This window comes from Triturus cristatus, chromosome 2_1 (genome assembly GCF_964204655.1).
Source record: "Triturus cristatus chromosome 2_1, aTriCri1.1, whole genome shotgun sequence".
In the NCBI taxonomy this organism is placed as follows: Eukaryota; Metazoa; Chordata; class Amphibia; order Caudata; family Salamandridae; genus Triturus; species Triturus cristatus.
Genome location: NC_140581.1, coordinates 122,428,786 through 122,452,535, shown reverse-complemented (window position 1 = coordinate 122,452,535; position 23,750 = coordinate 122,428,786). Strand labels below are relative to the sequence as shown.

General features: G+C 46.3%; 1 protein-coding gene and 1 pseudogene across 4 annotated transcripts in view; one reads left to right on the top strand and one right to left on the bottom strand.

Moving 5' to 3' along the window:
• KIF24 (kinesin family member 24) overlaps window positions 1-23,750 on the bottom strand; it is a 372,810-nt gene that overhangs the window by 35,189 nt on the left and 313,871 nt on the right. For all 4 annotated transcript variants that reach the window (XM_085628651.1, XM_085628684.1, XM_085628662.1 and 1 more), the window contains exon 12: window positions 2,205-2,298. In XM_085628651.1, the coding sequence (XP_085484777.1) occupies window positions 2,205-2,298 (94 nt within the window). The remainder of the gene's footprint in view (window positions 1-2,204; window positions 2,299-23,750) is intronic.
• Window positions 1,229-1,510, top strand: LOC146863867 (large ribosomal subunit protein eL43 pseudogene; annotated as a pseudogene).

Here is a 23,750-nt window from a genome sequence, read left to right as displayed (position 1 = left end):
TAAATTGAAAGCGGGTTTCTTCTTCACCATATTATGTGACTAATCCAGGAGTTTTGGAATCAAGTCACTAAATGTGATAAACTTTGAGATTACATCCCTTAGGTCATTAAATAAACTGCACTTCATAACGGACATGAAGACCCTGTTAAATCAAGGGCTACTCCCTACTAAGGAAAATATTACTAAAAACTGGAGAAACAAGGGTCTCTGGTAATAGAGGGTGCCTTCTGGGCATGGACAAATGCTTGCTGATTTTCATTTACATCTGGTCACTGGCTGTCCGCAGAAACGCACCAAAGTCTGGGGTCCCAGATGGAACAGTTTAATACTGCTGTGCAGAGGTATCCTTGGTCCTTGAGGTTTTCATTCAGGCAATTGCGATTAGCGCTTTGCAGAAATTGCGTGTAATCAGGATCGGATTGGTACCACGGGCACTCGGGGCTGGTGTCCTGTTCCAGCTGTGGGCTGCTTTTTTGAGCAGTCTGGGGGTGCGATTTGGTTGGTTTCTCCATTGTTTGGATTCCGCCAGCGGTTCAGTCGGTGCACAAGGGGCCTTTCTGGAGGCAGATGGGCGTCTATTACCTCCCTTTTATCATCGGGCAGAGGCGTCACTCTCTTTCTCTCGCTGGGCCCACCCATTAATATATGCATACTGAGCGGGGGCAGGGGGCCTGAGCAGAAGTGGCCTCACTTGTTTTCAGGTGTGTTTCACCAGTGTAAACTAATGCGTGCATTTTTTTTTACCCCCCCCCCCTTTTTTAATAACATTCCGCCGAAGCAGTGTTTTGCGGAAAGACAATATGCAAATGTGTGCCACTTTTTTAGCGTGCCCGGGCCGATTTTGAATCCAAATTCAACCTGGAGTGTAATCCCCCAAAACTTTATGAGAAATTATTTTAAACACTGATGCGGCATTCTGTGCTATTTTTAGCACTAAATGCGCTCTGGTGTAAATTTTTGGATGAGGACACATTTTGCTCTAAAAATAGCAAAAGCGTGAATGACGCAAGCAACAGCTGCTTGAGTACTGTTTGTTCGTGTTGCTCCCACTAAAGGATCTACGTAAATGGAAGCTTAATTACTCGACGGGCATAATTTTGTTTTTTTTGCATAGGCAGCAAAATGGCAAAAAATATGCACGACAATGCTGGCGTAAAAGAAATTTCAACCAGGCCATGTATTAAATTAAAAGCAAAGAAGGTCTTCTTTCCACTCACTTCCTGCAGCAAAATGGCGAAGCGCACCAAGGAGGTCGGGATTGTGGGTAAATACGGTACCCGTTATGGTGCCTCAGTCGAAAAAATTGTGAAGAAAATTGAAATCAGTCAACGTGCTGAATACATGTGTTCCTTCTGTGGCAAAGACCAAGATGAAGAGAAAAGCTGTGGGAATCTGGCATAGTGGTTCCTGTATGAAGATCGTTGCCGGGGTTGCCTGTACCTCCAACACCACTTCTGCAGTAACAGTGAAATCTGCCATCAGAAGACTAAAGGAATTGAAAGACCAGTAGAAAGTTGCACCACCATGTGCTTGTGTTCATTTCTCACTGTGCTCAATCAATTTTTGGAGGGTTAAAAAAAGCAAAGAAAAGGATGTAAATGTTACTTTTAGAAGTAGTGATAGGCTATAGAGCTTTCTCTACAGATGCTTTCCACATGGCTCAACACATTTTTAATTTGTAACTTATTAAAAATGAAACCACTATGCTTATGTGTAATTAAAATGATGACAATAAATGAACAAGGCTCAGCAGTACCTCAAAAGAGGAGTGGACGAGTGTGATCGCGCCAGGAGCTGTCTTAGAGGGCAGACAGTAAGTGGTTGGGTAGACAACCTCTGAAAAGCCAGAAGTAAGGGATTAGCCAGAGGTTGGCAGTAGCCAAATGGATTGTTGCACCCATGTCCAATGAGCATCACTGGAAAGAAACCCAGACATTCAACGACATTTGTACTCCGAAACCACTTGAACATCTCCTTCCCAGTCCATGGTTTCAGAAGAAACACAGTGACACAACAATGTCTGCAGTAAACAGAAGAAAAGTGTCCTATCCCGGCACCGTAGAGCAGCTTCACCTTCATCAAGATGTCCAATATAGACTCTTCAAATACTGTCATAGCCACAGTCTCAAATGTAGCTCTCATTGCATTAGTTAACTAGTACAGTGCGTCGGAGAAGTACTTAAATGAGAGGAGGATATACCTACCAACTGTGATACCTGCCGAAGCAGGCATTCTTCCTTAATGCCCAAAGAGATCATTTCGTCAAGATGTTCCTGGTGGGCTTGGACAACAAGCTTCCTGAATAATGCAAAAAGATTTTTTTCATTTTGGTTAATAATAGTCAAATTGATTTTACCTCAAAAAATTTAAAGCACATTGTTAACATCACCAAATCTATTTTTCATAAGCTCAACTTGACTTCTTCATTTCCGTCAACAAAGTTGAGTAGCACAATTGTTTTGCGACAAATCATCCTTTTAGCATATGGGCTGGAACAAGGAATATGCAAGATTCTTGATTATTAAATGTATTTCCGGTACAGGATGCATAGAGATATAATGCCCTTGTAATAAGGTGGATGGCATATCCGCCCTGTTTGCGACAGAGTACCTATCTATCAAACTCTAAATCAGTCCCTCAAAATGTTCCACATTTACCCTTTAACCAGCTCTAGACAATGTTGCTTTATCCCAATATGACCGGGTGCATGCGATATCGAGTGATTTAAGCTCTAACAGTCACCTTTTCTATGTGGTAGCCATTGCCTGGCACTGTCATAGTCAAACAGGAGAGGGTTCTTACCATTGGAGGATCAAGAACCTGTGTTGTTTCTCAATTAACCTCAGCTTATCCGTATCTGATGACCTTGGTAACTGTCATCAGGTGCAGGCGTACCCAAGTAGTAGGGTCAAACATTCATCCTCCTTTCTTACTTTTAGTAATACGAGACCCCACAACAAATTCCCTCTCCCAGAGATCACCAAGAGCCTCTCATGATCACCGTTGTATCAGTGGGAAATATATTTTTTGCTCTATCGATACTTTTACACAGATCAGTACCTTAGGCATGTTCTCTGAGCTCTGTCAGATGTGGGATGCAATGGGGTCGAGAGGTTCTGTCAATTCTCCACTACCTCCGATATCTACAGCAAGCATTCCTCAGTCAAAATATTCATCTGTCTTAGTCCAAACATGTTTCATGGTGACTTGTGTATTTTTCCTACTGCTGGGTCACTTACAGTTCTTGCCACTCAAGTCAGGAGGACACCACCTTCTTTGGTTTCTTTCTGTGGTTCACCATCCCTCCACCTAGCTCCATGCCTTCTGTGGGTCTGGGAACAACCACAACTCATCAACATTTGGGGAAGGAAAGTGGTCTAATATCCAAGCTGCTGATGCTGGATTCTAATTCAAGATTTGCTACTTGAACAATATTTCTTGTGCTATGAATAAGTCACTGTCTCTGTGCCTCAAACTCTGCATATGTATACTGTTAACATGTATGTGAAATGGACGATTGCATGCAATGTATTGTCCCATTTATCATCTCCACCTCTGACCATAAAACTGTTGCGCCATCAACAACCTAATGTATTGCCAGATTACTATGTGTAGCATTTCTGGAAGGAATGCATCTGTCATAACTAAATAAGAAAAAAACAAAATATCATCCAAAACCTTATAATCAGCGGGGAACATCAGCACAAATCTTCAGTCTGCTTTTCACTTCTTTGAAATACTTTTACATGCTGCGTGTAATATGCAAATATTACTATACAGATATTTCAGATTTGATAAGCTCTTTTGCCTGGAAAATGCTGTTATGGCTTCTACGTTTCAGTTGCAAAAACAACAATTGATGGACAGAATGCAGAACAATGTCATACATTCACCCCAGTACAGAGATCTGGGCCTAAATCCATCGTTTTTTTGCTCACCATGCCTTTCCAGTTTGAACCCAGCCATATGCAAATCAGTCTTGACCCTGTGCCTCATGGGAACAGTCCAGCCCGAACTGCCAAGCCAGGTCCTCCCTGGACTGGAAACAAGCATCCTAGGAACGGTTTCGGGGTTTCACCCCTATTCAGCCAGGATAGCTTGTTTCCAGTGGCATGGAGAGCACGGGACCCACGTCTGGGCATACCCTTCCCACTCGGGGTGACAAATGCAAAAACAACAATTGATGGACAGAATGCAGAACAATGTCATACATTCACCCCAGTACAGAGATCTGGGCCTAAATCCATCGTTTTTTTGCTCACCATGCCTTTATAGTTTGAACCCAGCCATATGCAAATCAGTCTTGACCCTGTGCCTCATGGGAATAGTCCAGCCCGAACTGCCAAGCCAGGTCCTCCCTGGACTGGAAACAAGCATCCTAGGACCGGTTTCGGAGTTTCACCCCTCTTCAGCCAGGATAGCTTGTTTCCAGTGGCATGGAGAGCTCGGGACCCACGTCTGGGCATACCCTTCCCACTCGGGGTGACAAATGCAAAAACAACAATTGATGGACAGAATGCAGAACAATGTCATACATTCACCCCAGTACAGAGATCTGGGCCTAAATCCATCGTTTTTTTGCTCACCATGCCTTTCCAGTTTGAAACCAGCCATATGCAAATCAGTCTTGACCCTGTGCCTCATGGGAACAGTCCAGGCCGAACTGCCAAGCCAGGTCCTCACTGGACTGGAAACAAGCATCCTAGGACCGGTTTCGGAGTTTCACCCCTCTTCAGCCAGGATAGCTTGTTTCCAGTGGCATGGAGAGCACGGGACCCACGTCTGGGCATACCCTTCCCACTCGGAGTGACAAATGCAAAAACAACAATTGATGGACAGAATGCAGAACAATGTCATACATTCACCCCAGTACAGAGATCTGGGCCTAAATCCATCGTTTTTTTGCTCACCATGCCTTTCTAGTTTGAACCCAGCCATATGCAAATCAGTCTTGACCCTGTGCCTCATGGGAACAGTCCAGCCCGAACTGCCAAGCCAGGTCCTCCCTGGACTGGAAACAAGCATCCTAGGACCGGTTTCGGAGTTTCACCCCTCTTCAGCCAGGATAGCTTGTTTCCAGTGGCATGGAGAGCTCGGGACCCACGTCTGGGCATACCCTTCCCACTCGGGGTGACAAATGCAAAAACAACAATTGATGGACAGAATGCAGAACAATGTCATACATTCACCCCAGTACAGAGATCTGGGCCTAAAGCCATCGTTTTTTTGCTCACCATGCCTTTCCAGTTTGAACCCAGCCATATGCAAATCAGTCTTGACCCTGTGCCTCATGGGAACAGTCCAGCCCGAACTGCCAAGCCAGGTCCTCACTGGACTGGAAACAAGCATCCTAGGACCGGTTTCGGAGTTTCACCCCTCTTCAGCCAGGATAGCTTGTTTCCAGTGGCATGGAGAGCACGGGACCCACGTCTGGGCATACCCTTCCCACTCGGAGTGACAAATGCAAAAACAACAATTGATGGACAGTATGCAGAACAATGTCATACATTCACCCCAGTACAGAGATCTGGGCCTAAATCCATCGTTTTTTTGCTCACCATGCCTTTCCAGTTTGAACCCAGCCATATGCAAATCAGTCTTGACCCTGTGCCTCATGGGAACAGTCCAGCCCGAACTGCCAAGCCAGGTCCTCCCTGGACTGGAAACAAGCATCCTAGGACCGGTTTCGGAGTTTCACCCCTCTTCAGCCAGGATAGCTTGTTTCCAGTGGCATGGAGAGCTCGGGACCCACGTCTGGGCATACCCTTCCCACTCGGGGTGACAAATGCAAAAACAACAATTGATGGACAGAATGCAGAACAATGTCATACATTCACCCCAGTACAGAGATCTGGGCCTAAAGCCATCGTTTTTTTGCTCACCATGCCTTTCCAGTTTGAACCCAGCCATATGCAAATCAGTCTTGACCCTGTGCCTCATGGGAACAGTCCAGCCCGAACTGCCAAGCCAGGTCCTCACTGGACTGGAAACAAGCATCCTAGGACCGGTTTCGGAGTTTCACCCCTCTTCAGCCAGGATAGCTTGTTTCCAGTGGCATGGAGAGCACGGGACCCACGTCTGGGCATACCCTTCCCACTCGGAGTGACAAATGCAAAAACAACAATTGATGGACAGAATGCAGAACAATGTCATACATTCACCCCAGTACAGAGATCTGGGCCTAAATCCATCGCTTTTTTGCTCACCATGCCTTTCCAGTTTGAACCCAGCCATATGCAAATCAGTCTTGACCCTGTGCCTCATGGGAACAGTCCAGCCCGAACTGCCAAGCCAGGTCCTCCCTGGACTGGAAACAAGCATCCTAGGACCGGTTTCGGAGTTTCACCCCTCTCCAGCCAGGATAGCTTGTTTCCAGTGGCATGGAGAGCACGGGACCCACGTTTGGGCATACCCTTCCCACTCGGGGTGACAAATGCAAAAACAACAATTGATGGACAGAATGCAGAACAATGTCATACATTCACCCCAGTACAGAGATCTGGGCCTAAATCCATCGTTTTTTTGCTCACCATGCCTTTCCAGTTTGAATCCGTCCATCATTTGTTTGTTGTAACGCTTTTCGCCCTAAGTGGGATGGGTATTCCCAGACGTTGGACCCGTGCTCACTACGCCACTGGAGTCAAGCTATCCTGGCTGATGACGGCTGATAGCCAGAAACCGGTCCTAGGATGCTTGATTCCGGTCCAGGGAAGACATGGCTTGGCAGTTCGGGCTGGACTGTTCCCATGAGGCACAGGGTCAAGACTGATTTGCATATGGCCATGTCTAAACTGGGGTGGCGTAGAGGGCAAAAGAACGATGGATTTAACCCAGATCTCTTGACTGGGGGAGAATGTCTGCATTGTCAGCATTCCGTCCATCATTTGTTTGTTGTAACGCTTTTCGCCCTAAGTGGGATGGGTATTCCCAGACGTGGGACCCGTGCTCACTACGCCACTGGAGTCAAGCTATCCTGGCTGATGACGGCTGATAGCCAGAAACCGGTCCTAGGATGCTTGATTCCGGTCCAGGGAAGACATGGCTTGGCAGTTCGGGCTGGACTGTTCCCATGAGGCACAGGGTCAAGACTGATTTGCATATGGCCATGTCTAAACTGGGGTGGCATAGTGGGCAAAAGAACGATGGATTTAACCCAGATCTCTTGACTGGGGGAGAATGTCTGCATTCTCAGCATTCCGTCCATCATTTGTTTGTTGTAACGCTTTTCGCCCTAAGTGGGATGGGTATTCCCAGACGTGGGACTCGTGCTCACTACGCCACTGGAGTCAAGCTATCCTGGCTGATGACGGCTGATAGCCAGAAACCGGTCCCAGGATGCTTGATTCCAGTCCAGGGAAGACATGGCTTGGCAGTTCGGGCTGGACTGTTCCCATGAGGCATAGGGTCAAGACTGATTTGCATATGGCCATGTCTAAACTGGGGTGGCGTAGTGGGCAAAAGAACGATGGATTTAACCCAGATCTCTTGACTGGGGGAGAATGTCTGCATTGTCAGCATTCCGTCCATCATTTGTTTGTTGTAACGCTTTTCACCCTAAGTGGGATGGGTATTCCCAGACGTTGGACCCGTGCTCACTACGCCACTGGAGTCAAGCTATCCTGGCTGATGACGGCTGATAGCCAGAAACCGGTCCTAGGATGCTTGATTCCGGTCCAGGGAAGACATGGCTTGGCAGTTCGGGCTGGACTGTTCCCATGAGGCACAGGGTCAAGACTGATTTGCATATGGCCATGTCTAAACTGGGGTGGCGTAGAGGGCAAAAGAACGATGGATTTAACCCAGATCTCTTGACTGGGGGAGAATGTCTGCATTGTCAGCATTCCGTCCATCATTTGTTTGTTGTAACGCTTTTCGCCCTAAGTGGGATGGGTATTCCCAGACGTGGGACCCGTGCTCACTACGCCACTGGAGTCAAGCTATCCTGGCTGATGACGGCTGATAGCCAGAAACCGGTCCTAGGATGCTTGATTCCGGTCCAGGGAAGACATGGCTTGGCAGTTCGGGCTGGACTGTTCCCATGAGGCACAGGGTCAAGACTGATTTGCATATGGCCATGTCTAAACTGGGGTGGCATAGTGGGCAAAAGAACGATGGATTTAACCCAGATCTCTTGACTGGGGGAGAATGTCTGCATTCTCAGCATTCCGTCCATCATTTGTTTGTTGTAACGCTTTTCGCCCTAAGTGGGATGGGTATTCCCAGACGTGGGACTCGTGCTCACTACGCCACTGGAGTCAAGCTATCCTGGCTGATGACGGCTGATAGCCAGAAACCGGTCCTAGGATGCTTGATTCCAGTCCAGGGAAGACATGGCTTGGCAGTTCGGGCTGGACTGTTCCCATGAGGCATAGGGTCAAGACTGATTTGCATATGGCCATGTCTAAACTGGGGTGGCGTAGTGGGCAAAAGAACGATGGATTTAACCCAGATCTCTTGACTGGGGGAGAATGTCTGCATTGTCAGCATTCCGTCCATCATTTGTTTGTTGTAACGCTTTTCACCCTAAGTGGGATGGGTATTCCCAGACGTGGGACCCGTGCTCACTACGCCACTGGAGTCAAGCTATCCTGGCTGATGACGGCTGATAGCCAGAAACCGGTCCTAGGATGCTTGATTCCGGTCCAGGGAAGACATGGCTTGGCAGTTCGGGCTGGACTGTTCCCATGAGGCACAGGGTCAAGACTGATTTGCATATGGCCATGTCTAAACTGGGGTGGCGTAGTGGGCAAAAGAACGATGGATTTAACCCAGATCTCTTGACTGGGGGAGAATGTCTGCATTGTCAGCATTCCGTCCATCATTTGTTTGTTGTAACGTTTTACGTTTCAGTAGCATGGCAATAACCGCCATAGGTGGGCGCACACGTGTGAAACAGTGCCCCTTGTGCCCTCTAAGTCGACAAACAAGGAGAGAGGCCATTATGGTCCACACTCCTTTAAGCCAATCAATTAAAAGTTCAATTGATGGGCCCTCCACAATATCCGAATGTTGTGCTTTTGGGAATGGCCTTCAATATATTCATCTCTTTAGTAGAACTCACAAACGCCTTTAGGGTGTTTGTAGGTTTATTTGTACTTGGGTCATCTGTGTCAGCAGTTCCACTGCCTTTTTAGGTCTCGCCTGGCGTTAGCAGAGCGCATGCGCTGCGCTTGCCATGCAAGGGCCTTTTAGAATCAATACGGATTCCAATGCGTGCACGCGGATTAACAGAAGATGGGAATGCGCAGCGTTTCTTGGGGATTACATGCGACATCAGCGTGCGCGCCTTTCGCGACTAGCTCCCTCTCACCGCATGAAAGTTTGCAGCAAGTACTGTTAGTGAATGTTAAGGTCTGCACATTTCCTGAAAATAGGTATAAGTGTGCTTGCATGGGTGTTTGCTGGCTCAAATGTGTCTCCTTACAATTAAACAATGTGTGTGTCTGGTTGCCTGTGATCGATTACACGCCCTCTCACTCTTTGGGCTGCTCTGTTTCTTTCCTGCATTACTTCTTATTTAATTTTCATTCTCAACCTCTTTCTCTCTCGTTCTGCATCTCTTTAATCAACACTCTCTCTCTTCCCCTTGCTTCATTGATTCCTGTCTACGTTTCTTACATTCTCTCTCCCCGGCTTCCGCTCCCCTCAAATCCACATCTCTCAATGACCCTCGCTTTCTCTTCCTCCCTCCCTTATATGTCTCACCTCTCATCTCGTCTTCAAGTGCGCGCTCTCTTTTCCATCTTGCTGTTTTATAACCCCCATTACGTTTCTTTCTGTCTCCCAACCTTCCTCGCTCCCTTTTCTTTTTCCTCGCTTCTCCTCGCTCCCACACTATCAGCCTCTCTCACCTCCTGTCTCTCTCTCCTAGATCTCTCTGTCACCCCCTCTCGCTCCCTATTCTATTTTTGCTTTTTTAATCTCCGCTCTGTCTTCTACTGCTCACTTGCTTTTTTCTCTCCATCCTTCTCTCTCTCTCTCCAGCCTCTCTCTTACCCTCTCTCCCTTTCTCTTTTTCGCATTCATACTCTTTATCGTTTTCTTGTTATCTTTTTCTCGCTTGCTCTCTTCTTCCTTTTACATCTTCTCTCCCATCTCACCGTCTTTCTCTCTGGCTCCATCCCGCTCTTAATTGCTCTCCCTCTCTCTATTACTCGATGGCTTTAGCTATCTTTTCCTCCCGTGGTTCCTCACTTAACACCACCTCTCTCTCTCCTCGTATTTGCCCTATTCAGCCTCTCTCTCACCCCCTCTATCTCCCTCTCTCCCTGGGATATCCTGTCTCTCACTCTCCTCTCACCTCCTCACTCTTCCTCCTATATTACTGTGTCTGCCTTTTCTCTCTCGCTCTCACTTTCTCGTGCAGACCTTCTCTCTCTGTCTCCGGCGCTCTCTGCAGCCTGTCTCTCCCTCTCTTTACCTCCTCTCTCCCCCGGGTTCCCCATCCGACCCAACCAGCCCGGCAGTCGCCTCAGCAGATCCCACAGGTTGTTTCATTACAGATGATCAGGAAAGATTGAACAGAGCGGCTCTGCTAATCTGTCTCACTAAAAGCAACGCGCAAAATATCGGCGCCCGCGAAGTTCCACTTTTAATAACAAACCGGCCGTCTTCTGCTTTCTGGGACCTGCGATCTATGCTGAAAGCGTAAATAATAATAACAGCCTGGCTGTCTGCTGCTTCTTGAGGCGTGAGCGCTACGCTGAAAGCGTCACTATTAATAACACCCCAGCAGCATGCTGCTTTTTGAGACAGGAGTTCTACGCGGAAAGCGTAAATAATAATAACGACCCGACTGTCGCGTGAGCTCTACGCTAACAGCGTAAATATCAAGCATTAAAAATGCAATAGGTCTCACCTTTCATTAAGTTAAAGCCATTTGCTTTGCTATACAATACAATTAGCAAAGGAAATGGCTTTAACTTAATCAAAGGCGAGACCTATTGCATTTTCAATGCTTGTTAAAATAGATTTCTACTGTTTTATTTTCTGTTACTGGTTACTCCTTTTGATTCTTCAAGGTGCCGTCCAGTGAAGAGAAGGGAAACAGTTTTCTTTGCCCAGACCTATATCTCAAATAATCATCAAAAACAGGCATTCTGGAATGTGGTTTGTTTGAGGATGTCTACTTGAGTGTGGAGGTATACAGTGACATCATTGGCCCCTTTCGGTACATCACAACAGATCAGGCTGACTGATGCTGTTAGTTGAAATGTTATTTTCCACTTCATTGGGAGATTATTCATTGGCCTTGAGGATTCCAGCCATGCCCATGTTCCATGCAGAATCAGTCTTCCAAAAGACTTGAATCTCTGCAGCATCAGAGGAGCCAGGTGGAGCAGTCCGAGTGAGGCACTCTGCGGTATTTATCCATTCGTTCCGGCTGACAGACGTAGTACATTCAGCACTATGCCACGCATGTTCAAGTTCCATGGACATGTGTGGAGTGGTGAATAAAATGTTATGAGCAGTCTGCTCATGCTCTGCTCAAAATACAGTTTGGTTGCTAGAGCCACCAATGATTTCACCAATATGTAGGCTACCAATGCAACCTCCATGCTCGGGCCCTCAACCTTAAGTCCACTACATATAACATACAAACCTTCTGTCATGCAAGGATGTAAAGGCTCAGAGAAATTAACCAGCAGTCTAAAAAAATATTTATGCTTCTCCTGCTCAGCACTATTCACTATATTAGTTTTGTTAGGTTGGGTCTCCCCAGTTGCTACTTAGAGTTCCCATTGGTGATGGAAATCATGGCTGCCAAAGCAGACCCAACTCCAACTCTGCGCCCTGCAGAGTGACTAACCGGGCTACCTACATAAGTCTCTCTTCCTTGAAGTGAGCGCTCACCCAATCTCCCACCCTCATCCATATTTTCAATGTTGATTTCCAGCTCTGAGACTCCTTGCATGTCTCTCTTCTCACGTAGGACTCTTCCCACAACTGTTCGTTCGCCTAGCACCCTGAAAGCCTTGTCCTGACACTTTGGGGTTTTATATTCATCTGGATAGTCTTCAGACAACCGCAGCGGTCTGCCTGCCTTCAGATGCAGGGTTGGAGATACATGTTCTTTGCTACAGTTCAGAGCTCAGCATCTCCCAATTTGACCACAAGTGAGAGCTGGCAGATGGTGAAATTCCACAACCACCTCCTAAGAGCAACTGGTTTCTTCTTCAAAGTCATTTTAATCTTCCCTTTCTGATCAAGGTTGGCTTTTCTTGGCATGAATTCAAAAAAATATTTTCGACTTCATGCAGGTCTTAGGTTTTTGGCTAAATAGTGTGATCGGCACAATTACAGAATTAGAACAGCCAAGGTGTGATTGCCAGATTTACTTCCTACCTCATTAGGGCACGTCTTCACAGTACTGCCACCATTTGATATTACAAACAGCACTTTAGTTACATGCCATAGGCAGCAAGTAGAGTTCTATTCCATCACATGTAAAGTCCTATGAAAATAAGGTGACTTGTCTACAATTACTGATGATTAACAAGCAATGAAGCTGTAGGAACATACTTTTTCTTAATGGTTATATTTACACAAAAAGTTCCTATACATGCTTAAATGTTTAAATATGGCACCCAACATTTCCACTTCATCGAATAAGCGGTCCATATAAATACTTTTAAATTACTCAGTGGTGGTCATCACTGTGTAGTTATAACTAGGACCAGGTTTCCACAGGAAATGTATTTTTTGGTTTGCTAACAACCTGGCGCTAACTGACAAATCCGAATAAAACCTCCCACAGAAAAGGTTCATCCACCCCATCTTCTATCTGGAAAGTTTTGAGGTGATCTGTCAAGTGTGGGGGACCGAGAAACAAATTTTTACCCATGCAATTTGCATAGGAACAGTCCTACAGCCAAAACAGCATTAAACTAAATTAGGCAGAAATATCTTTTGCACTGCTTATGATTTTACAAATGATATCACTCATGACACGTTATAAGACAACATCATTAACAACATCTGGGTGAAATCTGAAATTGCATCATTGATTACAACACTCTGCATGGAGAGGGTGCAAAGTCAAGTTACCTCTGGTGAATCTTTAGTGGTTTTTAGAGTTTAAAATGTCACATTTTAACTGACAATGTCACCTAACTATAACGCCATTTTAACCTTTGTTTTTTTCAGCGAATAATACTTTTGATTTACTTCTCCAGCCAAAAATATTCTCAATTGTACCCTCAGGCCCAAACCAATCTGTGATGGCTGGAGAAGGTGGTGATGCATCTGCTTATATCCACCACTGGACATACCACAAATTATTCCTTGCTGGGTCTCTCTGCACACTTGACTCCTCGTTCAAATCTGCTATCAAGAACCTAATGTTTTGCCAGGTTACTGTGATAACTAAATGAAACAAAATATCATCAAAAATCTTTCATTCAGTTGGGAACATCAGGACGCGTTTACTCTTTTTAAATCTCCAGTCTCCATTTTGCTTCTTTGAAGTAATTTAACACAATGCGTGTAATATGCAAGCATTAATATACAGATGTTTAAAATTGGATGGGCTCTTCTGGGGGCACTGCTAAGGGTAAGGGAGAGCTTGGAATACAAACTAGGAGCATGGGGGTCGGTGCTGACACTCGCCTCTGAGGTCTAAAGAGCCGTTGCATGGCAACAGAGCGCATGACAGATGCGGTCTCCAACCTTTTCTGCATTGAGAGCTACTTCAGCTCAAGGAAAGTTCTGTTGAGCTACTAGCACATTTTATCACTGTAAAATATTGACAGCACATGTAAACATTACACTTTTACCACCCTAAGCAGGATTATCATAGTGCCATCCAAATATTCCAGGTGATAGTACCAGAAAAAATGCTAGGGAAACATTTATCAATATTAAATGCCCCCATCGGACTGATAAAGTAACATTCAAATCTTCACATGCCTTGTGGCACAAAGGACATAACCACAGCAATAAGTCTCCTCAATTCAGCTTGACATATCTTTCAAGTATCAACTTTAAATGTGTTTTGGAATTGCAACCTTTTGTCTTCATCAGCATATCAATTTCTGAAAATATACAGATTTTTCTATCACCACTTTCCATTTTGGGCAAACAAACTAAATTTTCCTGAAGAAACCCCTTGTTTGAAACAAATGCCTTTAAAATACAGGATTTCATTTTTAGGAAATACATAGTCCCCAAACATCAGCTAGTCATTTTAATTGGGCACTCACCTGTACAAATGCCTCATATGGACTGCTTCAAATGCTCAGGTATTACAGTCATAATCCATGGCACCATAGCACCGAGGACGACTGTATAATGCCAATAATGCCCACCAGTATAAATTGTGCCAAGTCTGTTAAATGTTACCGGATTTCTAAAGCGCATGGCTGCCCGTGAGCGTCCCAGCGCTGAACAAGTACAGGTGGAATCAAGAGGGGAAGCTTACGGGAACAGCCAGGTCTTCAGAGATTTGCGGAATGTCAGAAGGTTGGGTTGTGCGCGGCGGAGGTCAGAGGGGAGGGAGTTCCACAGTTTGGAAGCGTTGTATGAAAAACGTCGACCTCCTGAACGTGCTCTCTTGATCTTAGGCGGCAGAGTAAGGTGGGCATTAGAGGATCGGAGGGGTCTGGAGGTGGTGTAGGGAGTCACCAGGTCTTTGAGGATAGGGGGTGCTTTTCCATTGAGAATTTTGTGCGCTAGACAGAGTGCCTTAAACTGCACTCTTTCCACGACGGGTAGCCAGTGCAGCGCTCGGATGGCTGGTTTGGCCGAATAGCGACTCTTAGTGTTGGTCAGAATCCTAGCGGCCGCATTCTGCACTACCTGTAATTTAGTTGTAACTTTCCGCGGTGCGCCCAGGTACAGTGCGTTTCCGTAATCCAGCCTTGACAAAATGAGGCCCTGGATCAGAAGTTTCCTTGATTGGAAAGGGAGCAGTGGTAGGATTTTCCGGGTAGAGCGCAGGAGACCAAAGCAGACTCCAGCCGTTTTTCTAGCTTGGGTATGCATGGTGAGATTTTGGTCTAGCCATAGACCGAGGCTTTTAATCTCGGTTTTGGGAGTTGGGGGTTTGCCCATGCATGGGGGCCAGAGAGAGTCTGGATGAAAGTGGGCCTGATTCCCCATCACCAGAATCTCCGTCTTGTCGCCATTAAGCTTCAAGTGAGATCTGTCCATCCAGCTGACTATATCTCTCAGGCAGGAGTAGAGGTCGATGGTGGGATTTTCCTGCTGAGTAAGAAAGACAACCAGCTGCGTGTCATCTGCGTACGTCAGGAGTTTGATCCCATATGGGGTGACTATCTTTTCCAGGGGGGACATATATACGTTGCAGAGCGTGGGGCTCAAAGAAGAGCCCTGTGGCACTCCGCAGCGTATAGGGGTCTCTTTAGATGTGTAATTGCCCTCTATCACCTGGAATGAACGGTCCTGAAGGAACGATTTCAGCCAAGACAGGGCAGTGCCTGTGATCCCAAGATCTTTAAGTCGCTGGGCCAGGATCTGGTGGTTGACCGTGTCGAAGGCTGCGCTCAGGTCCAGGAGGATCACTGCCACTGATCCTCCTGCATCCATGATCTTCCTGGCCTCCTCGACCACCGTCACCATCGCAGTTTCAGTACCCTGGCCCGGGCGAAAGCCTGTCTGTGAAGATTTGAGTAGTTCGTTAATTTCGAGGTAGTTAGACAGCTGGGAATTGATGAATTTTTCTGTTATCTTGCTGATACACGGGAGAAGAGAGATCGGCCTGAAGTTGGATAGGTTGAGGGGGATCTAAATTAGGTTTTTTAAGTAGGGTCCTAACCTTCGCCTTCTTCCAGCTAGGGGGTACCAATCCGTTTGTCAGAGAGGCATTGATCACGTTTACCATTGGTGCGAGAATGGTAGGTGCTACCTGCTTTAAAATTTTTACTGGGGCGGGGTCCGACGGTGAGCCACTTTTAAGTGAATGGAGGATGGGGGACAGAATGTCCGGGCTTATGGGGGCGAGTATGTCAAGTTCCGTGTTGAGGTTGTTGACCTGCATTACGGACAGCGATGAGGGGTCCATAGGGGAGAGGGGCGGAATTTGCTGTAGAATATTTTGTATCTTTTGATCAAAGAACGTAGCCAACTTATCACAGTGGTTGTCCGAAGGATCAATCGAGCCTGTGGGTTCTGGTGTTTTTAGAAGTTGTTTTACGATTTGGAAAGTCTCCCTAGATGAGCAAGATGCCGCACTGATTTTCTCTTGGAAAAAAGCGGTTTGGGCAATTTTCAGGGCTTTTTTATAGTTAAGAATGGACAATCTATAGTCCTTCTTGCTATTAGGGTCGAAGTCTTTCCGCCACACTCTTTTGGCCCTTTTACAGAGCTTCTTCAGATGGCGAGTCTCCTGGGTGAACCATGGGGAGGAAGTTTTTTTACGGGAGGTCAAATATGTTTTTTTAGGAAGGATCGTGTTGAGAGTTTTCAATCCAAGAGGAAAACTCCATATCTGCTGTAACAGGGTCTATTTCATGGTTTGGTTTAAGGAGTTCCAAAACCTGCTTCCATTTATCGATGTCTAGTTTGGCCCAGGGACGCGTCGGTTTGCCGGGGGGATTGTTGGGAGGAGAGATATTAGGGATCTCCCACTTAAAGGGGATGAGCAGGTGATCCGACCATGGCAGGGGGATCGGGGCATTAGTTTTAAGATCGTCAATATTGCATATGATGGGGTCGAGTAAATGTCCAAGCGTATGCGTAGGTTGGTCGCTCTGAAGATGGAGATGAAGAGCAGCCAGGTCTGTAAGTAGTTCTGATGCGGTATTGTCATCGCTGTTGTCGATATGGATATTAAGATCCCCTAAAATTATCATGTTGGATAAAGTGCTAGACATGGCCGTAGAAAATTCCAGGAGGGAGCTACAGAATTGGCCCAGAGGCCCTGGTGGGCGGTAGATGAGGACTCCTGAGAGGGAGTTACATGGGGACAGTTGAATGCTAAAGTGTACATTTTCACAATCCAATAGGGGACGATCGTGAAATCTACATGGAAATTGGTCCTTGTGGATAATAGCAATCCCTCCTCCCCTTCCCTTTGCTCGATCCAAGTGTTGCAGGAGGTAGCCCTGAGGTAGCGCCTGTACAATATCGTAGTCTGAGTCTGGGGTGAGCCATGTTTCAGTGAGAAACAGAATCTCAAGTTGCTCCTCATCTAGTAGCATATGGATTTCCTGCGCATGTTTGGGCAGAGATCTGCAATTTAACAAAGCCATTTTAGTGATTGTCAGGGGTGCTTGGTTCTTCAAAGCAGGAGTAAGTTTGAATGGGCAATGAGGGCAGTGGGCACACGAGCTCTCACCTTTAAGGATATTAGTACAGGAAGGCTGTAGGGACTGGTTCAGTTGGAGCAGGGAGTCTCTGGAGTATGACAGCCTTACTTGAGTAGAGAGGTCCAGAGTCCCTGGCCCTAGGCTCGTCCTGGCGCAGACGGGCATGCCTTTGGCGCGCTGACGGCGCGCCCGCTGCGCTCGTCCGCTGCGCTTCCGCCAAAGGCACATATTTATTAGTAGGGGAAGGGCGCTGATGGGGGGTGTGGCCTCGAAGTGGCGTGGCCTCGGTGCACGCCGTCAATGGCGTCGGTCAATGTTTGTTTTTGACAGAGTCCGCTATCAGCGATAAGATCCGCTGTGCGGGTTGCCAAAGTAAGGGTTCCAGTCCTAGGAACTGTCCAAGATGAGGTAGGTTTTTAAAAGCACAATCAAATAACAAGTGACACTCAAATGTTTAAAACATACGAGTCCACTCCCGGCTTCCGCCTCAGGAGTACAGTTCTAAAGTGCGCTAGTTCTCAGCGCCTTTTATACGTGGGTGGGGGGGCCGTGGCCTCGAAGGGGCGTGGCCTCGGTGCACGCCGTCAATGGCGTCGGTCAATGTTTGTTTTTGACAGAGTCCGCGATCAGCGATAAGATCTGCTCTGCGGGTTGCCAAAGTAAGGGTTCCAGTCCTAGGAACTGCCCAAGATGAGGTAGGTTTTTAAAAGCACAATCAAACAACAAGTGACACTCAAATGTTTAAAATATACGAGTCCGCTCCCAGCTTCCGCCTCAGGAGTACAGCTCTCTGGACACCATAAGGACCAGGATGGCCACCATATTATTAATCATGGTCATTATTATGCAAGTCGCAGCCGCAATTATATCAGGGACACCTAAATATAGTGCAATCATGATCTTAATATGTCACTGATGGCTGCCAGTGTACCATAACTAGACCACGAATACCCAAAATAGTAAAGGATGGCCATAATTATGTCATTGGCACTATTATGCCATGAACTGACACAATTGTGCCACAGACAAAGCACATATGATGGGGGCTAGCATACCCATTTGGTAGTCCTCGACACCAGGAAGCAACAGTGTTTATAATGGACGCAAACATAGATGAATGCAGATGAGGTTCTTCATTTTCTCTGCTCAGGATCATAGCTTTCCTCAGCCCTTGGCTGCTCATGCACCCAACTGAAACATTTTCACTCTGACTCCTGCAGTCCCACACTTTAGTACCACTGCCACTCTTCATTTATGGCCCACTGTTCACACACATGGTGAAATTGATAAAGCAGGGGACTACCACATGGCTAATCACCTTGTGACTTAGTCCGAGATTGGATAAAGGTGACCATGTGGCAGACTCAATAGGCCGACACAGTGCGTGTTTGATTGTTAATATTAGTCCCTGCCATAGGCTAGTTGGCTAAAGATCTTCAGATGAGAAGTGCTGCCTTTTTAGGTCTCACCTGGCGTTAGCAGCGCACAGCACTGCTCTCGCCATGCGAGGGCTTTTTGTAATCAATTCAACATGTGCACGCGTATGGAGGGACAAAGATGGCGTCGGGCTGTCCACATGCGCGTGCATTTTTTGTCCCTCCGTCCGTGTGCACATGTTGAATCGATTACCGCCGCGCTTGTTTTAATTAGCAGAGCATTGGCGCGCAGTGTGCCAAATGGGTGGACTGGCTGCATTCCAGCTTCAGGTTATTTATTTTTATTTAAATAGTTCAGTGTGGCTGATGTTATTCCCCCAGTCCGCCACTAGAGGTCTCTGCATGCGAAGGGCTGAGTTTAGGTACCTCGAGAAGCAGGTTTGAGCAGCATCAATGAGTGAATCCGTCAGTCCTAAAACTGAAGTTTGGACTCCCTTTTTTCTTCCCTCAAAAATGCTGTGTGTTGCCTGTTTTTTTGTTAATAAGTTCTGCTAATGTTTCCTGTATGCCAGCGGGTGTTCTCTTTCCTTGTAGCGTAACCTCTCTTCGGGATCCTACCTGCTCCTTGGGGTATTGGAAGACAAACCAGTCTCTGGTGACTCATACATTCCAGGTTCTTGCATACATGTATGTTACTTGCACAGTGTGACCCTGGACACAAAAGCAAGCCCTGCGCATGAGAACTGCATGTCATGACTTCGAGTCACGGAAAGGCCAATTCAGCCTTTAATCCTTCCGAAGTCAATAATTGCATTGGATACTACTAACGCCTGTTCTTATAGTGCTTAGAATCAGCAACACCGCTGTATTCGGTGCTAGATTTCTGCTCTCGTAGATCGCAAGACTTGTAAATCATGTGACTAATCGATTATGGTTCAATTATAACATGATTGAGTCATAATCGATTAGTCAGCAATAGATGTCGACTAATCTGGACAGCTCTGAAATCATTGATGACAAGAATGTTCGCTGTTCTTATAACACTGAGTTCAAACTCCACTTATGTAAACTAGAGTCTGCATTCTCATAATAATCATTCAGTCACAATATATGATAAGTTTAATGATTCAACTAAGAGTTGGATGTACAGGGGGATATGGCTGGAGGATGCATTTCACTTTTATTTATTGGGCTGCACGGTGGGTAGTCTGTGGGTTTTCTGCACCTGTCGGTTTGAGGTGTACCCAGAGAGTACTCACAACCTTTCACTGCTCTTGACTTGTGACAGAAACTTCTCAACGAGTTTTATAAACTGATGGTGGGCCAAAATTGGCAAGCTATTAAATGCATTTTAAGTGTATTGTTCTGTACTTTATATACTCAATGTAGATTTTAGATTAGCCTTACTGATGATGGTGATGACTGCTTTACAGGCAGACATGCTGTGCTAGGAGAAGGGAAAACCGTGGCAGAGTCCTATAGCGAGAACATCATTGGGTTTTAGCTGCCATCGACTGAGTGGTTATTTTCAGTGAGCATCGCAGAGTGAACGAAGGCCCGTATTTATGCACCACAAAGTCATGCGACCATCAGCAAGATTGACATATCTGGGGTGGGCCAGCGCAAGATTTTATAGATTTTGGTGCACAGCCAGAACTACTAAGATAATGTGATCTGGCTTTGCGCCACATTTGAATGCTTGGTGAAACCAGGTGCAAGCAAGAGGTCAAGTGGCGCGTCACCAAATATACCTATGTATAACAAGCACACATCTTACACGCCAGACCCCTGTGCTGTTGTCTACATGTGGAGATTTATCATGGAATCTGTACCTAGAGTACAAATCCTAGGCTAGAAACTACTAACTAACCTGTGCATCAAAGTACACGGCTGGGTATCACGCAGAAAAGCCAGTTTTAGCATGTACATCCCTAACGATTTATTTAGAGAGTGACATTTGCTAAATCTGGACGTTCTGCATCATTTCCACTCTTCACACAATGCAGCACTGCATTTCTCCTGCATTCCATGAAGGACGGCAAATAAGGGCTCAACTATCCAGTGGCAGCCTTACAAGATGCCATAAGGAACTTCCAAAGGACTCGGGGTGGGGGAAGGGGAAGGGCGTTCTCTATCTAGGCTCATGTCTTGAGAGATCTGGAGGGTTGGCACCTACCTGGTAAACTCTGACAACCAAATGGAAGCACATTCACAATAAGAGCAAAAGGGGGAAACAAGGAGTCATCCAGCCCCCCACTCAATCAATTATAAACAATAATAGGTCCAACCCGGAGAGCAGTGAATCACACTTCTTTTCAAGACTCCTGGGGGTCATTTAATGCTTCTCAAAGAAGCCTCCCAGTACAGTTCTGGCTAGCAATCCATGAACTGATTAGTCGTTACTGTTCAATTAAAAAAACTATTTTCATCAATAACTACATCAAATACACATCCCGCCCTGGTCAAAATAAATGTGTATACACAACTCAAGAGATGAGTGAAAGGGCTAGAAAGCACATCACATGCGCAAACCCACAGGGCTGCTAGATGGTACTCGCCAGTATGTCCACGTTATCATCATCGGTCACTTTCTAGCCACAACAAACAAGCATTGAAAATGCAACAGGTCTCGACTTTGATTATGTTAGAGCCATTTGGTTTGCTAATAGTATTGTATAGCAAAGCAAATGGCTTTAACTTAATGAAAGACGAGACCTATTGCATTTTTAATGCTTGTTTAATATGCTTAGATTCTCTGCATAGACTCTCTGAATGAGATACTGGGATTGACTTCACTTCTGAGAGCTACTTTGAGGGTACTGGCGAGCTACCAGTAGCTCCCGAGCTACTCGTTGGAGACCCCTGAAAAAACTGAGTGGTGCTTCAGGGGAGCCCAGATTATCAATTTGGATGCCCTGGAGGCAATAACAAGGAGTGATCTTGGTGAACAGGAGTGGGCTCCAGAATGCATTTGTGATGTGGCTGAACATTGAGAGGATATAAAAAGCGTTGGCCATGCTGGGCAGGCTTATATTGAGGAACCTATATGCTGAAGTTCTAGTGTGCACCTTAAAGAACGAAAGTTCCAACAAAAGATGTGGAAAGTTGTCATTAAAGAGACCTTCAATGTAAAAAGAGGCAGGCACTTTAGGAGCCCTGGAAACCCTCCTGGGAAAATGCCAGAGTCTAGATAATGGTGCATAGAGGAAATCATCTCTACATATGTCTAAATGAAACATGCAAGACTACATTTTTGGAAAAAATGTCGTTAAACAAGATTTCCTGAACAATACCTCTCCCTCCAAACTACTACCTCTAAGCCTTTATGGTATTCACTAGGGAACACTCAAAGTTTGGTTAATTGCACTGAAGCGAGCCATGCGGAGAGTAATACTGCTTGCATTGTGGCATCTTATCCTTACTGAATCAGAAGCTTTCAGTTTCTAGTCTAGGTGTCACTACATTTTTAGGATATCAACGGGAAAGGACTGTGATTATATGTTATGTTATGTCAGAGAATTTGTAAAGCGCATGGCTGCCCCAGCATGAGGACGTCCCAGTGCTAAGTTGAACACAGAGTGAGAAGACAAAAAGAGGAAAGATTAACAGTTGGAGAAAAGCCAGGTCTTCACCAGCCTTCTGGAGGTCAGGTGATCAGGGCTGCTGCGGATGTGAAGAGGCAGGGAGTTCCAAAGGGCGGGAGCCAACAGCTTGAAGGAACGGCCACCCGCTCTGGCCCTCCGCAACCAAGGGACTCTGGCCAGGAGAAGATCTGCAGAGTGCAGCGCTCGTGTGGGTGTGTAGTAAGAACATAGTTCACTCAAGATTCTTGGGCCGATGTCCAAAAAGATCTTATGGGTGATACACAATGTTTCAAAGCACACTCTCTGTTCGAGAGGAAGCCAATGTAGGCGGCAGAGAAGATTGGAGACATGGCAGTGTTTGGGAAGGGCGAAGATAGCGCGACGCGCTGCAGCCTTTTGATCACAGATTTGTTGGCACCCAGAAGTAACACATTACCATAGTCCAATCTGGCCAGGATTGATGATTGGATGATCAGCTGCCGAGTTTGAGAGTCAAATGGATCTAGTATTGGATTTAAGCCATGCAACAGTCCGAAACATTTCCCTGCCACTGATTTGGCGTGGGCCTCGAAGGTGAGATCATTGTCCATCATTATTCCTAGGTTCTTCACCACAGGTTTTAGTATGGGGGGCACCACTCATTGCCCCAGAGATGGGAATCCCTGCCCACCAGAAGGATCTCGGATTTGGCTGAACTTAGCTGCAAATAATCAATAAGCAGCCATCCACTCCAAGATGGCTGTTAGATCCTGTTTGAATTTAGCTACGTCCTGGCTGGGATTGTTGGAGAAGGCGATCACCAACTGAGTGTCACCTGCCTGTGACACCAGGGAGATGCCCCGGGCTTTGGCCAGCAGAGCCAACGGTCTCACATAGACGTTGAATAAGGTAGGGCTCAATGCTGACCCCTGGGGCACCCCACAGCATAATGGGAGAGTGTAAGAGAGGAAAGGAGGGGCAGCAACGTGAAAAGTCCGACTGTCAAGGAAGGCCAAAAACCAGGAGAGGGCTTTCCCTTGACACCGATCTCCTCCAGACGTTGGAGCAGGCTCTCATGGGTGTCCGTGTCAAAGGCCGCGCTCAGATCCAATAGAATTAATGCTGTAGGTCTGCCTGCAACCAAGGATGTCCGTAGCTGTTCTATGACCGCCAGCAAGGCGGACTCTGTACTATGCCGAGGCCAGAACCCATTTTGAGATGGATCTAATATTGAGTTTGTTTCCAGGTAATGAGTTAAGATCGAATTAACATGTAATTCCATGATTTTGGACAGGAACGGGAGCAGCGAGATCGGCCAGAAGATTTCTGGCTTAGACACATGTAGTGTTAGTTTTTTCAGTAGGGGAATTACCTAGGCATGCTTCCAGGGCGTAGGGACCACTGCCGAGGATAGGGATAAATTAATTCACTCCCAGCATTCAGGCAGGAGACACTGTTGAAATTTTCTGAAAGCGCCGGGTTTCATGGAGTCATCTGGGGACCCTGATTTTACTTTAACAAACAGCGCTTCCATAGCTTGATGG